This window comes from Octodon degus, unplaced genomic scaffold (genome assembly GCF_000260255.1).
Source record: "Octodon degus isolate 3935 unplaced genomic scaffold, OctDeg1.0 scaffold00219, whole genome shotgun sequence".
In the NCBI taxonomy this organism is placed as follows: Eukaryota; Metazoa; Chordata; class Mammalia; order Rodentia; family Octodontidae; genus Octodon; species Octodon degus.
This window is the reverse complement of record NW_004524795.1, coordinates 54,482-77,918: the sequence shown is the minus strand read 5'-3', so window position 1 is coordinate 77,918 and position 23,437 is coordinate 54,482. Positions and strand designations below refer to the sequence as shown.

General features: G+C 53.1%; 1 protein-coding gene across 1 annotated transcript in view; it reads right to left on the bottom strand.

Annotated features, from left to right (window-relative positions):
* LOC101578749 (netrin-1) overlaps positions 1-23,437 on the bottom strand; it is a gene marked incomplete at its 5' end in the record, with an annotated part of 73,667 nt that overhangs the window by 4,537 nt on the left and 45,693 nt on the right. The window contains one exon of the mRNA XM_004645158.2: positions 15,747-15,821. Within this exon, the coding sequence (XP_004645215.2) occupies positions 15,747-15,821 (75 nt within the window). The remainder of the gene's footprint in view (positions 1-15,746; positions 15,822-23,437) is intronic.

The following is a 23,437-nucleotide window of genomic DNA, read 5'->3' as shown; positions in this document are numbered from 1 at the left end:
TCGAACCCTGGTTCCTGTGCTTGCCAAGGCAGGTGCTTAGTCCACTGAGCTATCTCGCTGGCCCCATCTTTTGGCTTTTTAAAGATCCAGTATCTAGCAGGACCTAGGGAAACCTACAGAGACAGATCCCACCCCACCCCCCACGGTAGGTGCCAAGCCTGCCGTGGTGGCCATTTGACACAGACAGGAAAAGGGACCCTGCTTGATACCTGCACCACCGACAGCCCAGTCCCTGAACACCGGGTCTCACGATGCTCACTGCCCCACAGGCCTGCTCTTGACCCAGTCTCAAAACCATCACAGGCCGCATTACCCAGGTGGGAAGGCCAAGAACTTGCCTTCTGGGAGACCACAGTACCTGTTCTAGATTTCCAAGGCCTTGTACTTCCTGCCCCACCTGCCTGAGCCATCCCAGGCTGCCTCCCTCCCTCTGAAGCCCAGGTTCTCCAGGCCACGCCTCCTCCCAATTCCTTGCCAATACCTCCCTGGGGTGAGGGTGGGGGTCACAAACTGGAGCCTCCTTAATTCATGAGACCCCCCTGGAAGTTTCTGCAACACACTGGGGCCACCCCAGGGTTTCTGATATGGCATGACTACAGTGGCCCAGAGCACCTATTGCTCACGTACTCCCAGGTGCTAATGCCACTGGCCCAAAAGCCTTGGAAGGATACAGATACTGGTCCATAGTAACAGGCATTACTGTTTTTCTGCAGGACATTAAGGGATGTTGTAAAAACAGAAGGAAATGCTTAAAAAGGGGGTAGGTTCTTTGTTTAACCGGGTACTTCACAAACCTATTGGAACAAAGTCAAAGGTTTCCTTGCTGCAGTTCTCAGAACCTTGGATCTGTAAACCATCTGTGTGTTACTTTGGTTCCCCGAACAACCCTGACTGTAGGACTCACCCTCAGTGAGGTCACCAGAGCCTCACTGGGCCTACTCAGGAAACTGTTGGAACTTGAGGAACATCTTTCCCAATCCTGGGGGTACTTGAAAAAAGCCTCAGTGCACTCCCCTCCACTCACAGAAGGCAGCCATCATCATCCTGGGTCAGAAGGAGCCGCCTAACCCACCCCCCACAGCACCCCTCACCCCACTGAGCACAGTAGTGCCCTGTGGACCAGGCTGTGGGTGCCTGGTCACTGTGTGCACCTGAACCCTCCTGAGAAGCAGGAAGCAGCCTGAAGAGACAGACACAGGCAGGCTCAGTGGCTTCAGCAGCCATCACGCCTCCCCTCCCTCAGGGCCCTGGGCATAGGCTCAAGACAGCCAGACTGCGCTTCCACACTGTCAGGCTTTGCCCTCTCCCCACTGTGTGGTGCTGGGGAGGGAACCCAGGGCTTGCACATGTTAGGCAAGTGCTTTGCCATCCCCAGCCCTGTGGCTTCTCTCGAGGACTCTGACACCTTCACTCCCAGGGGACCACCTGCTCCACTCCTACACCCACATCGGCTCACGGTGACAGAAGGGGCAGGGACTCTGGGGCCCAGGGTACTCTGAACACTGTCAAACCATCCTCCTGGCAGAGGGAAGGAGCAGATTTTCCCATATTTTCATTTTAGCTGTTCCTGGGCATCCTGAACTTTGCACTCCAGTCTGAGGGCTCTAAAGAATGGCTGCCATGGCAACCGTTTCCATGTTTTTGTCACCAAGGGACTCAACACTCAGTGTGAACTCCGAGGGGTGGGGGCGGGGAGCCCTCCAGTCCAGAGAAGTGGCTGGGCTGTATGTGTATTGGACTGTGCAGATGGGGGTCACCGTGGCAACTGAGTGCCCCTGAGCTATGCAGTGGTGGGGCCACTCCAGCCTCCTGAGAGCCCCAGTTTCCTCTCCCCAGGACTGAGCTGAATACAGAATGGGCCTCCCTCAGGCCGCAGCCGCTCCCCTACATGGCACCTCAGACCTCTGGCCCAGCCAGTGTCCCCCTGGCCAGCAGGGGTGGGCCAGCCTCCCCAGGCTGCAGCAGAGCCACCACTGGCTTGGGCCCCTGGAAGATACAGCTCTGCTCTCAGCCCTGCGTGCTGATATGGGCTGAACCCCTCCAGCCCCACACCTCACATTCATGCATTGAGGCCCTATGCGTTCTTTAGAGTGACCATATTAAAGACAGGGTCTTTACAGAGGTAATTAAGATGAGGTCCTAAGAGCGGGCCCTAATCCAATACCACTGGTGGCCTCATGGAAAGAGATTAGGACACAGACACAGAGGGCGACCATGTGAGAACACAGAGAAGAACCCATCTATAAGCCAAAGAGTGAGGCCGCGCACGCAACGTTCACAAAATCAGGCCAGCTACCTCCTTACCTCAGACCTCTTCCCTCGTGAATGCCCTACAAAACCCACAGGATGCTTGGGGCAGCCCCTCCCTCCCTAGACACAGCCAGGGCAGGCCTTGAGGGAAGCTGCTTAATACTGAGGACCCCCAGGCACTTCCCGTCCTCCGGAATCCAGCGGAACACAGCGATGGACACTGGTCAGCTGGGACACAGCAACTGGCTTCCACGCCCAGCTGACTCCAGTGACTCCCGAGGTGAGACAGCTCAGGGCAGAGGAGGGTGTTGGGAGGATCCGTGTGATTATACTGGAAAACCTCCACATTTCCGCTGCCCTTGGCAACACCGCCATACATTACATAGCCCACCAAGTATGAGCTGCACACGCAGCACACATGCCAGGTTCCCGCAGTGCACACAGCTGAAAATATGCACGGTACACATTTCAGCAGTGACCTTGAACAGACCGGCTCCCCACTTGGGAAATGCGCTCTCTGGCAGCGAGTGGCACACCACAGGGCAGCTGCCACCTCTGACCAGGCTGCTGGCTCTGAGCAGGGAATGCTGAGGGTCCCGGGGTTACGTGGAACTCCAGGCCCCCACCAATCCACAAGTGCCCGTCACATCACCCTGCCAAGGGGACTGAGCACAATGAGCTGTAGGAAGCGCTGCCCATTCCTGGGACCACTAAGGCCCTGCTCATGAGTCAGCGTCCCTCCTGATGCCCTACATAGGACCCCAAGGCACGGTGTGGGAGGACTAAAAGGTGAGTGTCTGGGATGTGGCTGAGTCACACAGGAACCACCCACAAGCAGGAGCAGGGCCCTTGTGAGAGGCTCAAACGGGCCTTTGGCCTTGCCACTACATGAGGCCGTAGTAACAGGGTGGCACAGTGGAGGTGGCAATGAACCCACACCAAACACAGACCTGCAAGTGCCTCTATCTTGGACTTCCTATTCTTTGAAACCAAACAGTACATTTCCGTGGTTTACAAGTTACCCAAAAATATCTTGTTATAGCAGGCAGAATACACTGAGACAAAGCAGCTCAACCCAGGCCTCAGCCCTTCGGTTACCTAAACTCTCCCTACCCTTATGCCAGTGTCCCAAACATTGTCCTCCACAAGGCCAAAACCTGGGGCTCTGAGGAGAATCCACAACTGTATCCAGAAGGCCGGACCACAAAATCAGAACGAAGTGATGAGAGGTCCCTTAGCTTAGAGACTGCTAATCAAAAGGAAGAGGGTCCAAGCCTTGAGCCAGAGTGGCCCTTATCTGAAATACGCACAGGAGTCAAGGAGGCAGGTGCGGCAGGAGCCCTGCCAGCCGGTGCTTCCAGCCCACCCTGACAAGGGGCTCCATCTCAGGGACTACTTCTCAGCCCTTGCTCCAAAAATGAGGGCCCAGCCTGAGGGACTCCCACAAGTGATGGAGCGTACTTGTCCCTCAGGCTCTGTACCAGAGAATGTTCTTGGTATAAACAAAATCAGGACCCCATGGTGGTCCTGTCCTCTGCCCAGAGCCCCACCCAGGTCAGTCAGAACCAGTGTCCCACATGGTCCACCCTAGAAGCTGTGAGGCTGATAAACTGCAGGTCCTGGGAAAAGCATGGAATATGTGACAGCCTCCAGGAGGTGGCCTCCAAGATCCAGGGCCTAGAGCTAGATGCTATCCCTAGGCTCTGGAGCTGCCTCCTCACATGACTACAGTAAACTCCTGTACCAGCTGCAGAACCTCACAGGGCTCGACAGCTGCCCCAGGCCCAGCAATTCTGGAGTTCACAGAAGGACTGTCACACAAAGAATACTTCTAGGCCACCAGGACAGGGCAAGCTGCAAAGACTGATGTCCCTGGCCCCAACTCAAGCCTGCTGCTTTGGCAGAGGCCCTGCTGTAGGTCCCGGAGTAAGAAAGCCAAGGGCAGGGCCCACAGGAGCAGCTTTGTTAAGGGTGGCCTGCGCTGGTCTTGGCCAAGAGGCAGTAGGCAAGGAGGCAGTCTGAGTATCTTGGAAACATGGTCCACTTGGGCCTGCTGCTTGCTGTGCCAGTGCTACAATGTGAGGCACCAACGTGTCCTCCCAAAGGAGCAGGCATCTGCCACCCTTCCCGGCCACTCTTCCCAGGGGGGCGTCAACCTCCCAAGAGTCCCAGTACTGGGGGAAATTACCAAGTCTTCAGTGGCAACCTGAAAGGCAGATTATTCCTGGCTTGGACCCCATGGTGGTCCTGTCCTCTGCCCAGAGCCCCACCCAGGTCAGTCAGAACCAGTGTCCCTCCCTGAGCAGCTCTAGCCCTGGCCCAGGCGTCATCAGGGCCCGTGAGCCCTCTGTGTCTTCACTGCTATCACTATGGGATGTTAGTAAAAGTCAGCTAGGAGCCAGCTGGTACTTCTGCATGCAGATTTGGGGACCTGCTGTTGAGACCAAAGCTTCCCACCTGAGCCAGGTACTAGGACAGCTGTCTGGCCAGCAGGACACTGCGGCAGTTTGTGTTGCATGGGCAAACTGACTCCCAGGAACCGACTTCCAGAGAAAAGGCCAAGTGCATGCTAAGCCACCTGCTGGAATGGCCCAGGGGCAGTAGCCAGGTCACCCAGTCTGCAGGCTGGTCCCCTCTCCCCAGCAAGGCCTAAGCACATGGGGCACCTCAGCATGCAGGCTTCTTGGCTTCAGAGGTCTTCTGACTAATGGGCTGCTCAGGGTGGCTTCCCAGGCCCACCACTGTCCTTCCCAGGGATGCTTAGGGCACCAGCCCTTGCCTCTCCCAAAGCCAGCCATACTTCCTTGTTGGGCCAGTCCAGGTAGGACAAGCTTGTCACCCATCTGCCTCTGTGACTGCAGCCAGAACAAGTGAGGGTGTGCGTTGCGTTAACCACACAGAAACCATTAAAACCACAGAGCTCTGTAAATCTCCTGGTACAGAAGTGTCATGTTGCCCAGCTGCTGCCTAAAATGTACCTCTGCCCACATGCTTCCCGGGCCGGCCAAGCTTCTACCCAGGGATGCTCATTTGCCCAGATAAACATGGAGTCCCTGCCGGGAGTGCAGAAGAAGGGGCCACCTGCCTAAGGCTGGGGGTCATAGTCTTGCCTAGTGGGGGTTGTGGCCAGCCCCAGCCTCAGGAATCCTAGGATGCCTCCTTCCACATGCCCCCAAAGCCCTTCCCTGGACCTTGGCTGAGATGGGCACACCCAACTGAGGGTAGGGGAAGGCTTTCCCTTCAACCCGAGAAGTCCCAGCATACCCACTTCTCAGAACCAGCAAGGTAGGTGCTACCTCAGGTTCCCCTGTTAACTCCTGGTGCTTGGGAGGGAAGAGCCAGGTGCCTGGGACTATCTGGTTGCTTGGGGACCCCTGGTAAAGGGGACATGAGGAGGTTGGAGAATCAGCCAGACTTGGGCAAATGTATCAACCCAGTTCCCTGCAGCGTGGACAATATGGTCTGGTCTGGTCTGGTCTGGTCTGGTCTGGTCTGGTCTGGTCTGGCCTGGCCTGGCCTATCTCACTATACCCTCAGGCTCACAAGCCAGAGAGGCCAGGGAATTTGCCACCCTGCTTTGTAGGAGGCTCTAGTACAGGCAGGTACCTGCGGCCTCTCCAGGGCCAGCTATGGCACCATCATCACAGGGGCTGGCCCTTCCCTCACAGCAGCCCATCAGGGAGCATGCTGCCCAGGGTTAAGGGTTAAAGACAGGGCCACTTCCCTCTCCCCAGTGAGGAGAAACTGAAGCATCCCAGCTGCCTCCTGATGCAGAGCTCTTTCCTTCACCCTACTCCTGGTGGCTGGGTCAGCACAGCACGGAACACCCCAAGATGTTCTTATGGGTCTCAGGAGGAGCACAGCACCAACATGCAGAGAGCTGCCAGAGAGATGCCCAGAGGGGATAAAGGTGGGCCCAGGAAATCTCCCTGCCCCCGCCCCAGGTCTGGCATGGCTTCCTGAGCTCCAGATGACCCATACCTAACTCGGACTTCAGCACTCCCAGCCCGGGTGGGGCCAGCCCAACCCAGCTCTGTCCATGAAGCACAGCGTGACTGGGGGCCTGCTGGCCACATCATCTAGTGCCTCCAGTGGGAAAGGATGTGCCTCCAGATGGTGCCTCGACACGGGCTCCATTCGCATGTGGTCCTGCCAGGGCTCCCAGAAAGCCTAGAGGTGTTTCTGGCCAGAGACCCTACAGGGCTGGAGATTTATGCCCATCCCATCGAAGGGGAGAGGGGCATCTAAGAACCCCTCTAGTGCCATCCCCACTGGCAATCCATTTCCCCACAGATTTCACCCCAGGGAGCTACAGAGAGCAGAGTGTTCCCCTCCTCCTGCTGCTGAGCAGGCACTTTGGGGCCATTCCCATGACACCCACATGTGGCACTCCAGGTTGGACAAAGCAAGCACCCATGTCCCCTTTCTTTATATATGGGAATCAGCTCCTAAAAGTCAAGCTATCCTTAAAACTTACTCTCAACCAGACACCTGAAAAAGGGCAACGTTTCCTGAAATGGGAGCCAAGAACAGAAAGCAGGGCCCTGAGCCAGCCCCGGAGGACTGGGGCCTGTGCCCGCTTTCCCACCTCAGCACCAACTCCAGCGCACCTAGGTGTGTGAAGGTTACCAAAAAGGTCTCAGGGAAGAAGCCCAGGAACAGCTGCTATAGTGAGAAGAGTCCCTGTGGTCCCCTCCATACCCACCTCGAGGCAGGCCAGGCAGTGGGCCAGGGGCTCCCCAGACCTCAGCATGCCCTCCCCTCTCCTTAGCAGAGGGAGACTAGGCTGGCATCCCATCCATGGGGAGAGGGGGGTGCAGGTGTGCTGTCTGCCTCCAACCCACCCACCTCTCATGACCCAGCACCTAGCCAGGCTCCCCAGGGAGGGCTCTTCTGTCCAGCTGTCTCTGAGGCTGCTTGGCCTGCCCTGTCCAACCTGGTGGTCACCCACACTCCATGACCTCAGGCTGACTCAGACCCAGCTCCACATCTGGACTCCATATGAGGCTGGCACTCCTGGGAGAGGTCACATCTGCTGGGGAAATCGGAGGATCCCCAGGGGGCTGGTGACCCCCGGGAGGGGTCACAAGCCACTGCAACACCATGCCACATGCTGCTGGCTGGTCTGCGTCCTGTTCTCTGCACCGAGGAATGGTGCCTGGGGGAGACAGGGCTCTCCAGACATTACCAGCAGCTTCTAGTGCCCTGCCTTGGGGAGCAGCCCCCCAGGGCACCCCTAATGTTCACGCCCACATCCAGGCCCCCAAAAGCCACTCCTTGCTGAGATGTGGTATGCATATCTCCATGCCAGGGCTGATGATACATCCCGTTCTCTGCACCTGGTAGGCCTAAGCCAGACTGGATGCAGTTACAGACCCAAGGTCAATGCATGCAAGGGGAAGGAGGGGTACTCAGGAGCCCGAGAGGTCGTCGTCTGTGGAGACCCTGGGTCAGAGTTGTGAGACCCTCTGGTCTCCCATCACACCCCAGCCTGGATTAAAGCTGGGCAAGGACTGGGTGCCGCTGTCCCCACTCACACCTCCATCATTATGCCACCACCACCGCTGCCATGCCTGTCATCCACCATGCTCCACACCAGCCAGTCATTTCCACCTTCTCTTCCTCCTCCACTCCCCACAGGTCTCCCCACCACAAGCACCATGGCTCTGCTTATGACCTTCTGCCACCAATCTGGCCAGGCTGTCACCAATGCCACTATCCCTGACAGCCCCACACCACAGGGGCTGTGCCTGCTGGTCGGCCCGTGCAGATAACAGGAAGCCTCTCCTCAGCCCTATCAGGAGCCCAGCCCCAGAGCCCTGTGGAGACACCAGTTCTTGAACCTTCTAAGGGACTGCTGTGCCCACTCCAGGTTACTAGAATCTCAACTCCTCATGTGGAGGCCAGAGGAACAGAGGCAAAAGACAGATCTCAGGCCCTAGGATGATGGTGCACTCCATCTTGGCCATGTCATCTTATCTGGTTGAGTCTCAGAGTCCTGCTGATAGCAGTAACAAACCCCTGCCTCCCCTGGTGTCTGTGGGGACTAAGGACGGATGGGAGCAGGGCCACGGGCGCCAGGTCCAGGGCCTGCAGGGGAAAGAAATAGCGCCGCCACCATCTCAGTGGTCTCTCTTGGCTTCCTGCTGCCTCTGGAGGCGTCAGGCACACTGGGTGGCAGCGGTGCTGACAGCAGGAATCAGAACTCGGCTAAGGTGCCAGGCCACCTGGCCACAGGTGGCGGGGCATGATGCAGACCAGGACACACAGCACCCAGACACCCAGACCCAGCAGGCGCAGCTTCTCCCCCCAGCTACCGACAGCACTTCCCCGTGAGCTGCGTCCCCAGATGGTCCCTGTGGGATCTCAGGAAGGATACTCGAGACGGATCATCTGGTGAAAAGCTTTCTGATTTTTCCATCTGGCGGTGCCAAAATGTCTTTCAACAAAAGGGGTGACTAATAAACATTTCTGGGAACAAATCATTCTTCCAAGAACGGGCAAGTGAGATGATCTCACCTTTCAGAATGAGAGCTATCTTCTCTGCTGTTTAGATCCCAGGGAAAAGGGAGAGATGGTGGCAGCACCCAGGTGACCTGTGGTGGCCAGAAGGGACATGAGCTGCTCTCGGGGGTCAGAGTGCTTGTGCATTTGGACATGGCTAGGAGGCCAACCCTGTCCTCCCCCTCTCTCCAGCCTCCCCTGGGACGACCATCTTGTATCCGCCACCCCCGCCTCTGTCCAGCTTTGGTGCAGAGGGGGAGATGCCTCTGTGCCTGGCACCTAGCTCTGGTCTCTGGTGACTGTACTGGCTCCTCCCCCAGGAAGCCTTCTCTCCTGAGCTCCTGCACAGGCCAGGCTTTGGGGCTCTTGTATGCCCGTCTCATCTCCTAGACTGTGAGCTCCCTGAAGACCAAGACTCTATGATGCGCTGATCTGTAAATGTGGCATGTGGAACAGAATAAGGTACACGGCTGACACCCAGCGAACATGTGTGGAGGCCAAAGCTATGGGGGCAATGGGTGTGAGCAACAAGGGCTACTTCGGATGCACACTGCTGTCCTAGAGAGAACGTACTCTGTGTGTGTGTGTGTGTGTGTGTGTGTGTGTGTGTGTGTATGTGTCTGTCTGTCTGTCTGTCTGTCTGTCTGTCTGTCTGTGAGAGGCAGCTGTATGGGATGAAGCAGGGAGGTTGTGTAAAGAGGAACAGGTGAGGAGGGGCAGACAGCAAAGCCTTCACGCCAGGGGTGGAGGAATGATGTGGCCTAAGGCAGGAGGAAGAGAAGGAGGAGTGCAGACAGGCGCGGAGGCCCTTGTCAGAGCTAGGCAGGGCCTGCAGGAGAATGTGGGGCGGCAGGTAGCTCAGCCAGGATGTGCTTTGCTCTGCACAAGCCCCCAGCAGGAGACGTGCCTCATGGCAAATGCGCACACTTACACACATGTGCACACACACACACACACACACATACACACACACACACTAGCTTGGAGCATCCTGCCAAGGAAGAGTTCCTCCAAGGGGAGGTTCTCCTCAGAGCTTGGCCTGGAAAGAGTAAAACCTGTCTTACATGAACAAGGGCTCCACATTCCCTCACCCTCACCTTGACTTTTTTTTATTTTGCACCGTACTAGGAATTAAACCCAGGATCTCTGCACAGAGCTCCATCCCCAGCCTATCTACCTATCATCTATCTATCTATCTATCTATCTATCTATCTATCTATCTATCATCTATCTATGTATCTATCATCTATCTATCATCTATCTATCTATCATCTATCTATCTATCTATCTATCTATCTATCTATTTCTATTTCAAGAAAGGGTCTTGCCAAATCACTAAATTACCCAGGTTTAGTTTCAGTTTTTGCTCCTCCTGACTTAGCCTCCCAGACTGCTGGGATTACAGGACTGCAACACCACACCCATCTTGGCTCCTCTTCAAACATTTGCAAGATAAACTCCACTCTGGAAGAGCAACAGAGGACTGAGGCAGCCCAGGGGAAGGGGACACAGGTGCAATAACAGTGTCACCATGGGCTGCAGTACCTTGGACATAGTAGCTGCCTTGGCAGGAGCAGTGGTCCCAGTCTCACTTAGGATGTTGTGTCCCCTTGACCTCACCTCATCTAACAGATGAGGAAACTGATGGCCTGACTGACAAAGGACTCTGTGGACTTGACTGGCCCAAGAGCCACCTGGCAAATTAAAGCATGCTTCTGAATGTGTCTCTGGGGTGCAGCCCGAGACAGTAAGCACGAGAACAGAGGGGGAGACCCATCGTGAGCGTGGGTGGCACCATCTCAGAGGCTGGGATCCTAGGTGCAAGCAAAGGGAAGGAGGAAGACAGCGGCCAGCGCAGCCCTTTCCCACGCCCTCCGCCTTTCCCCGCCCCCTCTGCCTCCAGGCTGACGTGAGGTGAGCAGCCCCCCTGAGGTCTTGCCTCTTTCCAGCCTAAAACAGTGGAGCCAGCTGACCATGAACTGAAACCTGTGAAACTGAAGGACACAAACCTACCTCACTGAAGCAAGAGCTTAGGGAACAGCAAACTCGCTGCGGAAGTGACCTGTCGCTGGCAGAGATCCAGGACATAAGCACAGAACATTTCCCAAAGCCCTGCATTTGTAACCAATCCGAGTGAGCTCAAGCTCCTGGCCTTGTTCTCTCTCTCTCTCTCTCTCTCTCTCTCTCTCTCTCTCTCTCTCTCTCTCAGAACCAGGGATTGAACTCAGGCCCTTGCATTTCCCAGGGAAGCGCTTATTCCACTGAGCCACCTCCCAGGCCCTTTCTCTCTGTCTGTCTGTCTCTGTCTCTGTCTCTGTCTCTGTCTCTGTCTCTGTCTCTCTCTCTCTCTCTCTCTCTCTCTCTCTCTCTCTTTCTCTCCCTCTCTCCCCCCCTTCCCTCCCTCTCTCGGGTTCCCTCTCTCTCTGGTTCTCGCTCACTCTTCTTTTTCTACTTTTAATTAGCCCCCACTTACTCTGCAGAGCATATTTTTTCCTACCTTTAATAAATGCAGGGCTGGTAAGATAGCTCAGTGGACTAAGCCCCTGCTTAGGCAAACACAGGGACCTGGCCTCGATCCCTAGTACCACATGCCACGCCAGCCACACCCCTGGGTGCATTGTACCAGCCATTGAGACCAGGCGGGGTGCTGCATGCCTATAATCTCAGTGCTGGGGAGGCTGAAAACAAGAGGACCACTGCAAGTTGGAGCTGCATAGTGAGACGCTGTACCAAATACATAAAAATAAATAAATAAATGCAAACCTCCACTACCTTATATACTGATTTTGTCCAATTCTTTGTTCAGGACAGAAGGAATCTAGAAACACCTTTAAAAAGAGACTCTAACACCCCAGAGCCCATTAACATTGCCTCCTTTAAATTGTCATTCTCAAGTATCTTGTCATAGCTAATACAAGGGCCAAAACTCCTTTCCCCACAGACAAAAATGGTATGGGCCACCTTCAGGGTCTATGTTGTGTGTATGGAGGTCTCCTTGGACAGGACCAGCGTGGCAGAGCCCTGGCACCAAGACCGCTCCCCACCCCACTACTACCTGCCTTGCTTGCTGTCCACCCCAGCCCTCCCTCCCCACTGCTGGTGCAGACTCATGAAAGACATGCCCAAGAGAGTCTGGGACAGATCTGCACTCATGGGCCAACCGGCCGCAGGCTTTTCCCATCACCCTCCTTGGCTTCAGCCCTCTGGCCCCTGGCCACTTCACAGGGTCAGACAGAGCCCTAAACCTGTGCCATCCACTGGTAGCTCATCAAGCTTCTCCTGAGTAGGTCTGGAGAAGGAAGGGGGCCAGGGCGTGTGTGGGTGCCCGGCTGGGCCTCACTCAGAAAGCCCTGGATCAAGAGAAATGTATTTTCTAATTGGCCCTTGTGAGGCTCAGAGAAACCTTTGAGTAGCTACTGCCTGAGGAGGCTGGGAGACAGGGGAGTTGAATGGGCTTTCTGAAAGGTTCTGGCCTACAACTTCTGTTCATCAAGTGAAAAAATGAGACTTCCCATCCCCAGATGGACCTTATTTTCTACCTGATTCTCTCTGACTCAGTCTGGCTTCATGCTCCTTGGGCTTTTTCCTCTTCTGGTGAACTTTGCCTCCGTGATCTCTAGTATTCCAGAGGGCACCTTGTCCCATTCAGTGCTATCTAGGCCACTACACCCCTCTCAAGCAGGTCCTCTCTACCTTTCCCACCCAATTCCCTTTGTCTCTTGGCTGAGGAACCCAGGGGTCACCCAGAGTTCAGGCTTGCTGTGGCAACCCTGGGAGTGAGTGGGGCAGCTTTTGGGGTCCCCGTGGCCTCCTATTCCCTGAATGTCCCCAACCCCATGTGCCTTAAGTTGCGCTCATTATCGGTGACGCAGGTGCCAGCACAGTGGACATCAGGCCCTTGGGTTACTCCAAGAGCAAGCAGGAATTATGTAGCCTGGGGCTGGCCATCCCTGCCTGGCCTCATCTCTCTGATCCCTGGGCCAGCTCCTTCCTGTCTCCTCCTGTCCATCTTTCCCTGGCATGGCATACATCTTCCCCAGGGTTGAGACAGACACACCTAAACACTCTTCAAGATCCCAGAATCCAGGGTCCCAACCAAGGATGCACCAAAAAAAAGAAAAAAGAAAAAAAAGAAAGAAAGAAAGAAAGAAAGAAAGAAAGAAAGAAAGAAAGAAAGAAAGACTCTCCCCAAGGCCAACAAAGCCCTGCCCGCAGCCTTAGAGCAAGTCCACACTGCCACGAGGTGGTCCGGCAGCACCCATGGGCCCAGCACTGTCTGCGGGGCCTACATGGCCCCATGGGTGGCGCCTACTGCTTCCTTCCCAAGCCAGGCTCCCCCGCCAGACACTTCCCCCCCTTATCTGGGGTGGGGAGACTCAAGTCTTAGATGACCATATGTGCCTGGGACAATCTGGGAACTAGAAACACCAGCTAGGGTTTGACTGTGGTTTGTCCCCACCCAATCTTATGCTGAGGCTTGGTATTAGGGCACTGGACAGAGAGACATCTGAGAGGTATTTTGGATCATAAGGGCTCCCCTTTCATGAGGGGATTAATCTATTTCCCAAAAGAGTAGACTGGGTTTTTTTTTTTCTTTTTTGGGGGGTGGGGGTGGAGTAAGAAGTACTGGGAATTGAATTCACAACCTCACACTTGCCAGGCAGGCTGCTGCACTGCTAAGCTAAATCTCTGGCCCTAGAATGGGTTGTTGATTGGGTTGTTATAACCTTCATCCCCTCTGTCGCATAAGCCCACTTGCTGCCAGGAGCTGACACAGCACGAGGCCCTCACCAGAGGCTGAATGGGCACTGGTACCTTGCTCTGCAACTTCCAGAATTGTGAGGCAAAAATAAACCACTTCTCTTTATAAACCACCCAGTCTGGTGTATTTTCTTATAGAAACAGAAAGCAGATTAATATAGACCACTCTACCAACCAAAAAAGGGCACTGGAGAATGAGAGGAAGTGGTGTGAGGCAGCAGGCTACAGACACGACTAGGACATGAGAGCTGGGGACACACCAGGCCAAGCCTCCTCAGCTCTTAGCGGGGGGCACCTCACATCTCCCCTGCAACCTGCTTCTCCTCAGGTCTGACCCTGCAGCAGACATGGCGGAGGCAGCTGGGTGGCAGGGATGGGGCTGCCGTGAGGCTGGTGTGCCACCCCTCACCTCTCTGGGCCTTGGGCCAAGCAGGGTCCTGGGGCTGATTTTGACAGGGAAGGCAAAGTCCAGGAAAGAACTGCAGGTGGAGCGGGAGGCAGGGCTACGCCTGGCTGTGACTGAGCATGACCATGTCCCATCTGCAAACCAAAGGCCTGATGTCCACTGCACTGGCACCTGCTTCACCGACAATGAGAGCAAGTCAGGCACATGAGGTTGGGGACAGTCAGGGAATAGGAGGCCAAGGGGACCCCAAAAGCTGCCCCACTCACTCCCAGGGTTGCCGCAGCAAGCCTGAACTCTGGGTGACCCCTGGGTTCCTCAGCCAAGAGACAAAGGGAATTGGGTGGGAAAGGTAGAGAAGACCTGCTTGCGAGGGGTGTAGTGGCCCAGGTAGCACTGAATGGGACAAGGTGCCCTCTGGAATACTAGAGGTCACAGAGGCAGAGTTCACCAGAAGAGGAAAAAGCCCAAGGAGCATGAAGCCAGACTGAGTCAGAGAGAATCAGGTAGAAAATAAGGTCCATCTGGGGATGGGAAGTCTCATTTTTTCACTTGATGAACAGAAGTTGTAGGCCAGAACCTTTCAGAAAGCCCATTCAACTCCCCTGTCTCCCAGCCTCCTCAGGCGGTGGCTACCCAAAGGTTCCTCTAAGACTAAATCCTAAACAAGCAAATAACCTTTCCCCCAGCAGCCCCCTTTCCCTCCCACCCTCCCAGATGCCCTTGCTAAAGCACCAGGGCTGGGAGGATGCCCTGTGGCTTCCTTCATAACCACCTGGTCCCTCCTTGTGGCTTGGACCCAGCATTGTTTCCTTTATCTTTAGACAACCACATGTTTGTTATCAAAGTCTGGGTTTATTTCCCTGTGGGAGTCGGAAGTTTCTATGCTGCTTGGGATGCCTGCCTTTGAAAGGGGCTTCTGGGAATTTACTGTGGATCCCACAGAGACCCTGAACATGGATGCCCACAGCCTGGCAACTCCTGACACATGGAACAGGCCAGTTGCTCTTGCCTCATCTGGTGGGAGGCTGAGCAGCCTGTGAGGAGGGGCCTAGAGAATGGGGTCTTGCCCTGGCTCCCATGTGTTAGGGATGGTGGGGGGAGATATGTGAGCACCCACATTCACGCACATGGAGGCAGAGAAACGAGAGTATTTTAGATGTTCTCCACATTCCTTTGGGCCTCATTGCTCATTTTGTTGTGCTGCAAGGTCCTGACCACATTCCGTACTACAGGAAAAAACCTGCACGTGTAGCTGAAGCAGCTGGCCCATCTAGGATCCCCATGAGGCCTGGGTCCCAAAACAGGGCAGCCAGATCCTTGAGTCAGGGGCAAAATGAAGCCATTTACAATGCAGATCCCCCAGCCAGCTGCAGCCCAGAACATTCGAAACACACTAGGGGCTCCTATTCCCTTTCTGATGCCCAGAGGACCTTGCTTTGAGCAACACAGACTCCACTAGAAGGCCTACTATATGAATGATGACACGGCAGACCAGAGAGGGCAGGTGAGTGGGCTGCAGCCACGCAGCAGGATGAAGGCCAGAGCACAGCCTGGGAATTGCAGCACAGGGCTCTTTACTGGTCTGGGTGCCCCTCTGTAAGCTGGGGGGCAGGGAGAATCCAGGCCCCTGTGACCCTTCTGCAGTCTGTTCCTGAGGGCCAACTTAAAAGAAACAAGAAATTTCAGGGAGCGGGCTCCTCTCACCAAAGGGATCCCAGGACCAAGATGCACCTCAGACCAACTGCACCCCATCTCTGGCTCCTGGCTGCCACCACCCCCCACCCCTGACTGACCTTGCCCCAGAAAGGAAGGCCCTCTCACTTACCATAGTCCTTCTTGCAGTACTTTTTCATGTTAATCTTCAGCTTCCCTTTGGAGGCCTTGCAGTAGGAATCGCAGTCTGTGAGAGGGGGAGAAACAGACAAAAGCTAATTAGGCCGGCCATGAATAGGCCGGCGGGCTGCAGGAGGCCGCCTCCTAAATACCCAGAGGCCTGTGATACCCATGGGCCAGGCCAAGCGGGCGGCCATTCAGGGCAGGCCTGGCCTTCTAAAGAGGCCCCTGGGACAAAGGGCCCCTGCCCGACCCCCCTCCTCTGGTCTTACGAATCCTTTCGCCGCCTTGGCCTCCGTGAGAGACTCTGGGGGCTCCTGAATCGTGCCACCCAGGGTTTCTGAGCACCACATAAATTCTCCCTGTTCTTAAGACACAACTGGAGCCTGATTAAAGCCGATAGAGGCCTCATTGTCACCCCGCGCTCCGGGTCTGTGTCAGGCGCTGGCTTTCATGGTGCGGAGCCTCTGGCTGGGGTCAGGCCCCGACAAAAGAGGTCAGAGAGGAAATTAGCAGTCCATGAAGCATTAGAAAGCCCCTTTGGTGTCCACTCCACTGGAGTGTACAAATAAAATGCCCCACGAAGAAGAGTTCAGTTCTAATGGGCCCTACTGCTGAGAGGCAGGGCCACGGGCCTGCATCCACCGGGTATCACTTCAGGCTTCCAGACCCTGCGTGAGCTTGGGCCTGCCAGCCAGCAGACGACAGCCCTTGGCAGTGGTCTCACCAGCCTCCCAAAGGCAGAACCAGTAACTGGACCCTAGCCCAACCTCGCCTCTTCCTGCCAGTGATTTCTGCTGTTTGGATAAACACGCAGCTCCTTTGCTACACCCCGCGTACGACATCATGTCCAAGCCCATCTCAGGCTCCCCTCATGTGCGGATGTGTGTACTTCCTATTCTGAAGACAAGAAAACCAAGCCTCAGAGGAAATCAGTCACCTGCCAAGGTCAGGAGGCAGGAAGAGAAACAGAGGGCAGGAAGAAAGGCCTCTTGGTGTCACCTGTCCCAGTCCATGGTGAAGGTCTACAGGGGATATGGAAAAAGCAATGTTCCTAGAAGAAATCTCTGGCCTGTCATGAAGCAGCTGACCCAGGCTGCACTGACATGGGCCTTGAATGGTCAGCATCACTCCATCCCATTGCCCAGAAGCCCCAGAATGGCCAATACCAACTGCCCCCAGGCTAGCCTATCGCAGCCCAAAGTTAGGAACCAGTCTCAGGAAATGAGAGAAAAATGGCCACCCTGTTCCTCTATGGTCTGAGCCCTTGGAGCTCTGCCAGGATGTCCTCGTCCAGGGCAGAGGCAGAGCATCAGTCTCCTCTTCCCAATGGACAGCTGGTTGGTTACTGGAGCAGGGAGGTCTAGAGGTGCAGAGACTGGGCTGTCCAGAGAGCGTGGCCTTCGCTCCACTGTGGCCAAGTCCCGGAGGTTAAGATGGGCAAGCTGACAGCCCAAACACACAGGCGTTGCCACAACCGTCACAGTTGCACTTCCTGCCTGGGAACAGCTGTGCTGAGCCATGTCTACCAGCTCAGGGACAGACAGATGATACTAACAGCAAAGCCACTGCGTGGCAGAACCCAGCGGTTCCAAGTAGCACTACTGCGGGGACAACCTCGAATCTGCTGGGTGGCTTTGTGTTTTTAGGGGAAACTTTGACCCAAGTCAGTATAGCCATTTCTTCTCAGAAGGCCACTGTGCACCCCCTGCATGAGCCCCAAGACATGCACTCTTGTGACAGTAAAAGGTGCCTCTGAGCTTGTGGGCTGCCCCGAGAACATGGTGGCTCTGCAGGGGGTTGCAGTGCTCAGCTTCTAGATGGAGAATTAGTGCTCAGAAAGTTGCCAGGGTGGCCTGCCCAAGGGAAGCCAGGGCCCACAGGTAGAAGGGAGGCAGATAAGTCTGGGGACAACGGACTCTCGCACCACTGGCCCAGGTGTAGGAACAGCCATAGCTCATCTCTTCAGAGCCAAGAGCCCACCTGGAACAGAAATCACCCTAGAAATGCACAGCATCCATCATCACCTAATGAGGTTCCACTGCCAGGCCCTGCTTGCCAACTCAGTCATCTCTGTGCATCTCTGAGTCTGCACTTGTTGATGGCATGACAACAGCAGTGGAAAGGCCTCCACATTTTTCTGATGCTTTCTGAGGTCCACTGACCCCTTCCAGTGGGCCCCCCTTTCACAGATAAGAATTTTCATCTCAGAGACACTGGGGACCCATTCCCGAGGGGTTGTGTGTATACTGCAGCAAGCTACAGAGCCTGAGATCCCAACCTCTGGTTCCCAATCCTGGCTCTGAGTTCTGCCCCCAAGAGGTTCTGATTTCTTTGGTCTAGGAAACAGCTCAAGAGTTTGGATTTTTAATACTTCCAGGGTGATTCCAATATGCACCAAGAATTAAAAGCAGCACCCAGCTTGGCAGAGGAAAGGCAGACAAAGGTGGTGGCTAGCTCCACGTCCCTCTCAGAGAACAGGCTGTATTTGCCTTTGTGGATGTGCATGCTTGGGGGTGCTGTCTGTCCTTCCTGAGCCCTCTGGTGAGTTCGCTTGTTGCAGAATGTCCCCTTCTACTTTCAGAGCATCTGATTCTAACTTAGTTGTGAGCTGGGAAAACAGAAACAATCGAGCCTGTTGAAACCGTGTACAAAATACAGGTAAACAAGCTGGGAAGGAGCAGGGTAAGGTTCTCTTGTGGGGAGCATGAATAACCTCTACAACAGATACCGAGGAAGCGACTTGGCTGCTTGTGGGCTTTGTTTGGTTTGTATTCCAGAGAACTGAGGTCACTGGACAAGCAGTCCCTGAATAAGAATGTCCCCGTGTTGCTTCTTTTATCAAGGATGTGCAAAGCTACAGAGACGGCTACAAGATGGACAAATCACAGCTTTAAAATGCAACTTCGATTCCTCCCTCAATATGGCATCTACTTGGCAGCCACTCATGGGGCCTCTCCTTGTTTTGTTCCAAAATAGCTATAAAGACAATGAAAAATGAAAATTCAAATGAATGCCAAGAACGAAACTGATAGATGACCCAATGCTGGAATCTGGGAGCAATCTCTATTAATTAAAGGCAGATGGTGGTAGAAGAGGCAAAACCTGACTGGATTTTACCTCAGGACAGAGCTCTTTGTCTGATGATCAGAAAGAGCTCGAAATAAAAGAGGAAGACAGACAGTGAGAGCGAGCAGGAAACAAATGGGCAGGAAGTGGGTGAGGCAGTAGGAGTGATCCTTCTGCCAGGAGGGGAGACTAAGGAAGGGTTGGGACCGGAAGGACAGCACTTGCATTGGCTATCTGAACTTAAAATTTTATCTAAATTACCAGTGCAGAGAGTCAGAAACTCAGGCAGTGGGAATAAGAGAAGAGCAATATAAGAGGCTGGTGGGGACTGAGTCGCAGCTTTGCACACTGCACCTTGGCTCCAAGCTCACATGAGCACAGGCATCTATGAAGCTTTCCCTGCAAAGGGCCCAGTGGTAAATATTTGAAGCTCTGAGGGTCATATACTCTGCGTCACTGCTGTAACCAGTTAGTCAGTCAATTCTGACTAACAGTTGATTAAAAACAACCATTAATATGTAACCAAATGGGCAGATTGAAAAACAAAAAAGATACAGCCTCTGTGAAACAGGAGGAGAGGCTGAGCGGCAAAGGCATATAATGCCTAAAAGAAAGATGAGTGGAAACATAAAAATAAAGCAAATCTCTAAATCCTAGGAGCACAGTTTAAATCCACGAAGAGAAATGGAACTGTAAAAGCTCACTCAGGGATTTGGAAACAGAGAAAACACTGGAGAAACTCACAAAACTTGGAGGAAAAGTATAAAGACATGGAAACTAGGAAAAGATACAGCTACGACAGAGCAGAGAGTTCACATGATTGGAAGAGACTGGAAGCTGGGACCAGATGAGAAATAAGCAAAGACAAGATTCTTTTTTTTTTTTTTTTTTTTAATTTTAGGGAGAGGTCTACAGGATGTTCAGGGTCTCACTACTAGATCCGACTCATAGTGATCTGCCTGTTTACAGCCTCCCAAGAGCTGGGACTACAGGAACACACCACCACACCCAATCTCAATCACCATCTCAGCACACCTCTGGGGCAGGGCTGGCATGGTAGGTCTGGGGATCGAACTCCCAGCTCCTGCATCTGCCTAAGTAGGCACTTTAATCTGCTAAGCTATTTGGCCAGCCCTAAGACAGGATTCTTCAACTAAAGATACAACTAATAAGCACAAGAAAAGGGGTTCCAATTTTTTTTTCTTTGAAAATCAAGAATAAGCAACTATCTTTTCTAAACATATGAAATACAAGACAGCAAGAACTAGTCAAATGATCATGGGGAGAAACTAGTCATATGAACTTAAGGGAGAAAACCTACAGCTCGAGAATTTTATACCTAGCTAGACTATCTTGTACACAGGACCCAGTGAACAAAAGAATATTCTCAGAGGCCTGTGGGTTAGCTCAGTTGTTTAAAGTGCCACTTAGGCAAACTCAGTCAGGCACAGGAGACTGAGGTTTGATCCCCAGCTCCATAGGCCACACCAGACCTGCCCTTAAGGAAGCCTAAAGTAGCCAAAAAAAAAAAAAAAAAAAGATATTCTCAAATGAGTAAGGGTTCACAAAAAGATTCCAATTGAAGTAGGGTTTTTTTGCAATAAGTAGTTGAGAATGTTTTGCAACCAACTCTGAAATAAATAAAAAGAACTTAGGGAAAAGTCATGGTATAAATACACTAATGATGAACACCAAATCCAACAAACACAAGAGTTTCAAACTTTGTTGTAAAACAAAATACAAAGATCAAAATGATTCTTAAATATTCATGAGGAAACACCAGACCGTGTCTATAAAACCATAAAAATTAAATTCGACACTTTCGGATCTTACTAACAAAAATAATAAGATGAGGAATACAATATTTGTCTTAAATAGAATACAAAAGATGTCCTTTCATACTTAACTCTGATGAATAAGATTAAATATTACTTTTAAAAAAGCTTACAACTTCTGCAGTGGCAAAGGCATATGAGCAAATGAAAACAAAAACATAAGGCAGGAGAAAAAATACTAACCTCAGGAAAAGTAGAATTGAAGATCAACATATTTAACATTGACAAAGAATATCACTTAGTAAGAAAATCATTTTAAATGGGTGTGGAATAGTATTTCATTGAAATATATTAAATAAAAACTGATAGAAATACAAAGAGCAACAACAGACAGACACACATAAGTAATGAAAGAATGCTAAATTAAATCCAAGAAGCTGAAATTGTACAGGCCACATTTTCTGACCACAATGTAATAAATATTGTTATTAAAAGAAGAAAGAATGAACATAAGCAAAGTATATTCAGTTTTAGAAGAAAATGAACAAAACAAAATCCAAAGCAGGAATAAACAACAACAGAAGTAGAAAATAATGAAGTATAAGACAAAAACCCTTAAAGGTTATAAATGTATCCAAGACCTAATTCTCTGAAAAGACCCCAAACTTAGGGAGAGAAAAAAAGACAAAACATTGTCACATCTAATTAGAAATAAAATGAAGAAAATAGAACACTAGGAAGTAATAGGAAAAGGATATTATCATGATCTAAAGAACAGTTTATGAATCATGAGGCTATTGTACATGACTTTAGGGTAAAACTTGGAAAGATGAATAAAGAGCACAATTTTTGTTTTTTTCTTTGGCTGGCTCAGAGTGCCTTAAGGGCAGGTCTGGGGAAGCATGTGGAGCTGGGGATCGAACCTGGGTCCCCTGCGCCTGACTGAGTTTGCCCAAGTAGGTGCTTTAAACAACTGAGCTAACCCACAAGCCCCCAAACTGCACTATTTCTAGGAAAATATCAATGACTGAGTTGAACAATCTTAAGAAATATCTGGATGGAGCCGGTTTTAGAGACAGGACCATGTAACCACTTAAAGACACGTTCATTTCATGCTGTTTGCACTGCTGAAGAAGAAAGTTATTGGGATAAAGTACTGAAAACAGATCACTTTAGAAGTTTAAGAAGTTAATATATTCTTAAGTACACCAGACCTCACAGACCAATTCATCAATCTCACTTGCTAATAAAAGCCCAGTGTTTTATGCCCAACAGATTTCCATCTTACCCCACCCAGAGCTGGGAGCCAGCTAGTGGCCAGAGCAAGCCCCACACTTCCACCCTCTCCAGGGCCCCTTGGGGACTTGGATTTGGACCCCAGGTAAACACTGGCAGATACATGGGGCCCCTGCCCCAGGGCAGCCATTCCTCCTCTCCCCTCACCCACAAGAAACAGGGGCTGTCAGGGTTGGACACAGGCACTGCCTGGCTCCCTGTGGAGACGCGCTCTGTCCTGGGGAGGGCCACTGAGACCTGAAGGCAGCCATCTGCCCAGCTCGCAGCAGGCCCATCCTGGCTGGCTGGCATCCTGGCACCTCCTGGGAGCAGCCTGCCCTCCCTTTCATTTCTCCCACCTGCTCCCCTGACCGACCCACAGCCAAGTGGCAAGAGGTGGCCTCACAGGCCCCATCCCAGTGGTGGCCTTCCTCCCACCTCTCCTTCCACCTTGGGTAGCTGGCCCCGATGGTCTGCCTCTTCTCCCAGGTGCCAAGACCCTGCTGGGCAGGCCTGCCCGCCAGCTCGAGGCTCATTTCTGAGCATATGGCAGGCAGAGCCCAGTGGCCCACTGTGGGAGCCAGGGGCACCGCATCTGGCACCTCCCCTTGGAGCAGGGCGGGGAGCTGGCAAAGGTCTCGCTCTCAGCAGCCCCAGCCAGATCTCTCACAACACCTCTGCCTTTCTGCTTCTGTGCCGCTGGGCTGGGGAAGTGGGGACCCTGGGTGTGATGAGCCAGGGACACCCCACTGGTGAGGTGTGCCTCCCAGGGCACAGAAGCCTCAAGGCCTCCTGAGGGCAGAGGGGAGGAGCGCCTGGTCCCTCCTGTTCAGGTGGAAAGCTGGATGGGAGAGGGGCCGGAGCTGAGATGCACAGCCAGCAGGCTCCGTGCAGTTCAGCTGGGCTCCTCTGCCCACCAGCAGGTAACAAGCAGCAGGTGGAGCCAGGCCTGCTTCCTGCAGGCCCTGCCTGCATCTGACCTGCAGCCAAAACGTTGCACAGAGCCTCACCCAGGCAAGAGCCCCATCCCCAGCATGCTCAGTTTCCAGGCTGCTGCAGGTGTCTGCCTAGGTCTTCAATGGCTACCATAGAGGAGGTGGGGGGCTGATGAGATCCACTACCACTGAGGCCAATTCTCACCTCTTGATCACAACAGCAATGACTTAGTGATCCCTTCCTTCCATGTAAGTCACCTTCCCACTTCCACAACACACACTCCATCCAGTAGCATAGGCACTTGCTAGTTTAAGGGTCCTCAGACAGCTCCTTAGCAGCCCCTTGCACACCCCTGCAAGCCTGAGCCAGTTTCACCTTGCCAGCCCCTCACTTCCCTGCACCCTCCTGCCGCAACAGCAATACATGCTCACTGAACTCAGGGCCTGGTGCACAACAGCCAGGGACTCCTAATGTGCAGAGGCTTCTCTAGAAATGCACCAGCGGAAGAGCTGGACAGGAGGTGCCTTGCAGCTTCTGTGGCAAACAGGTGGAAGAAAGCCCTGTGTACAACACAGAGAGAAAGGATTGCTGTCTTTCTTACATAAAGAATCTTCTGAATCAATAAAAA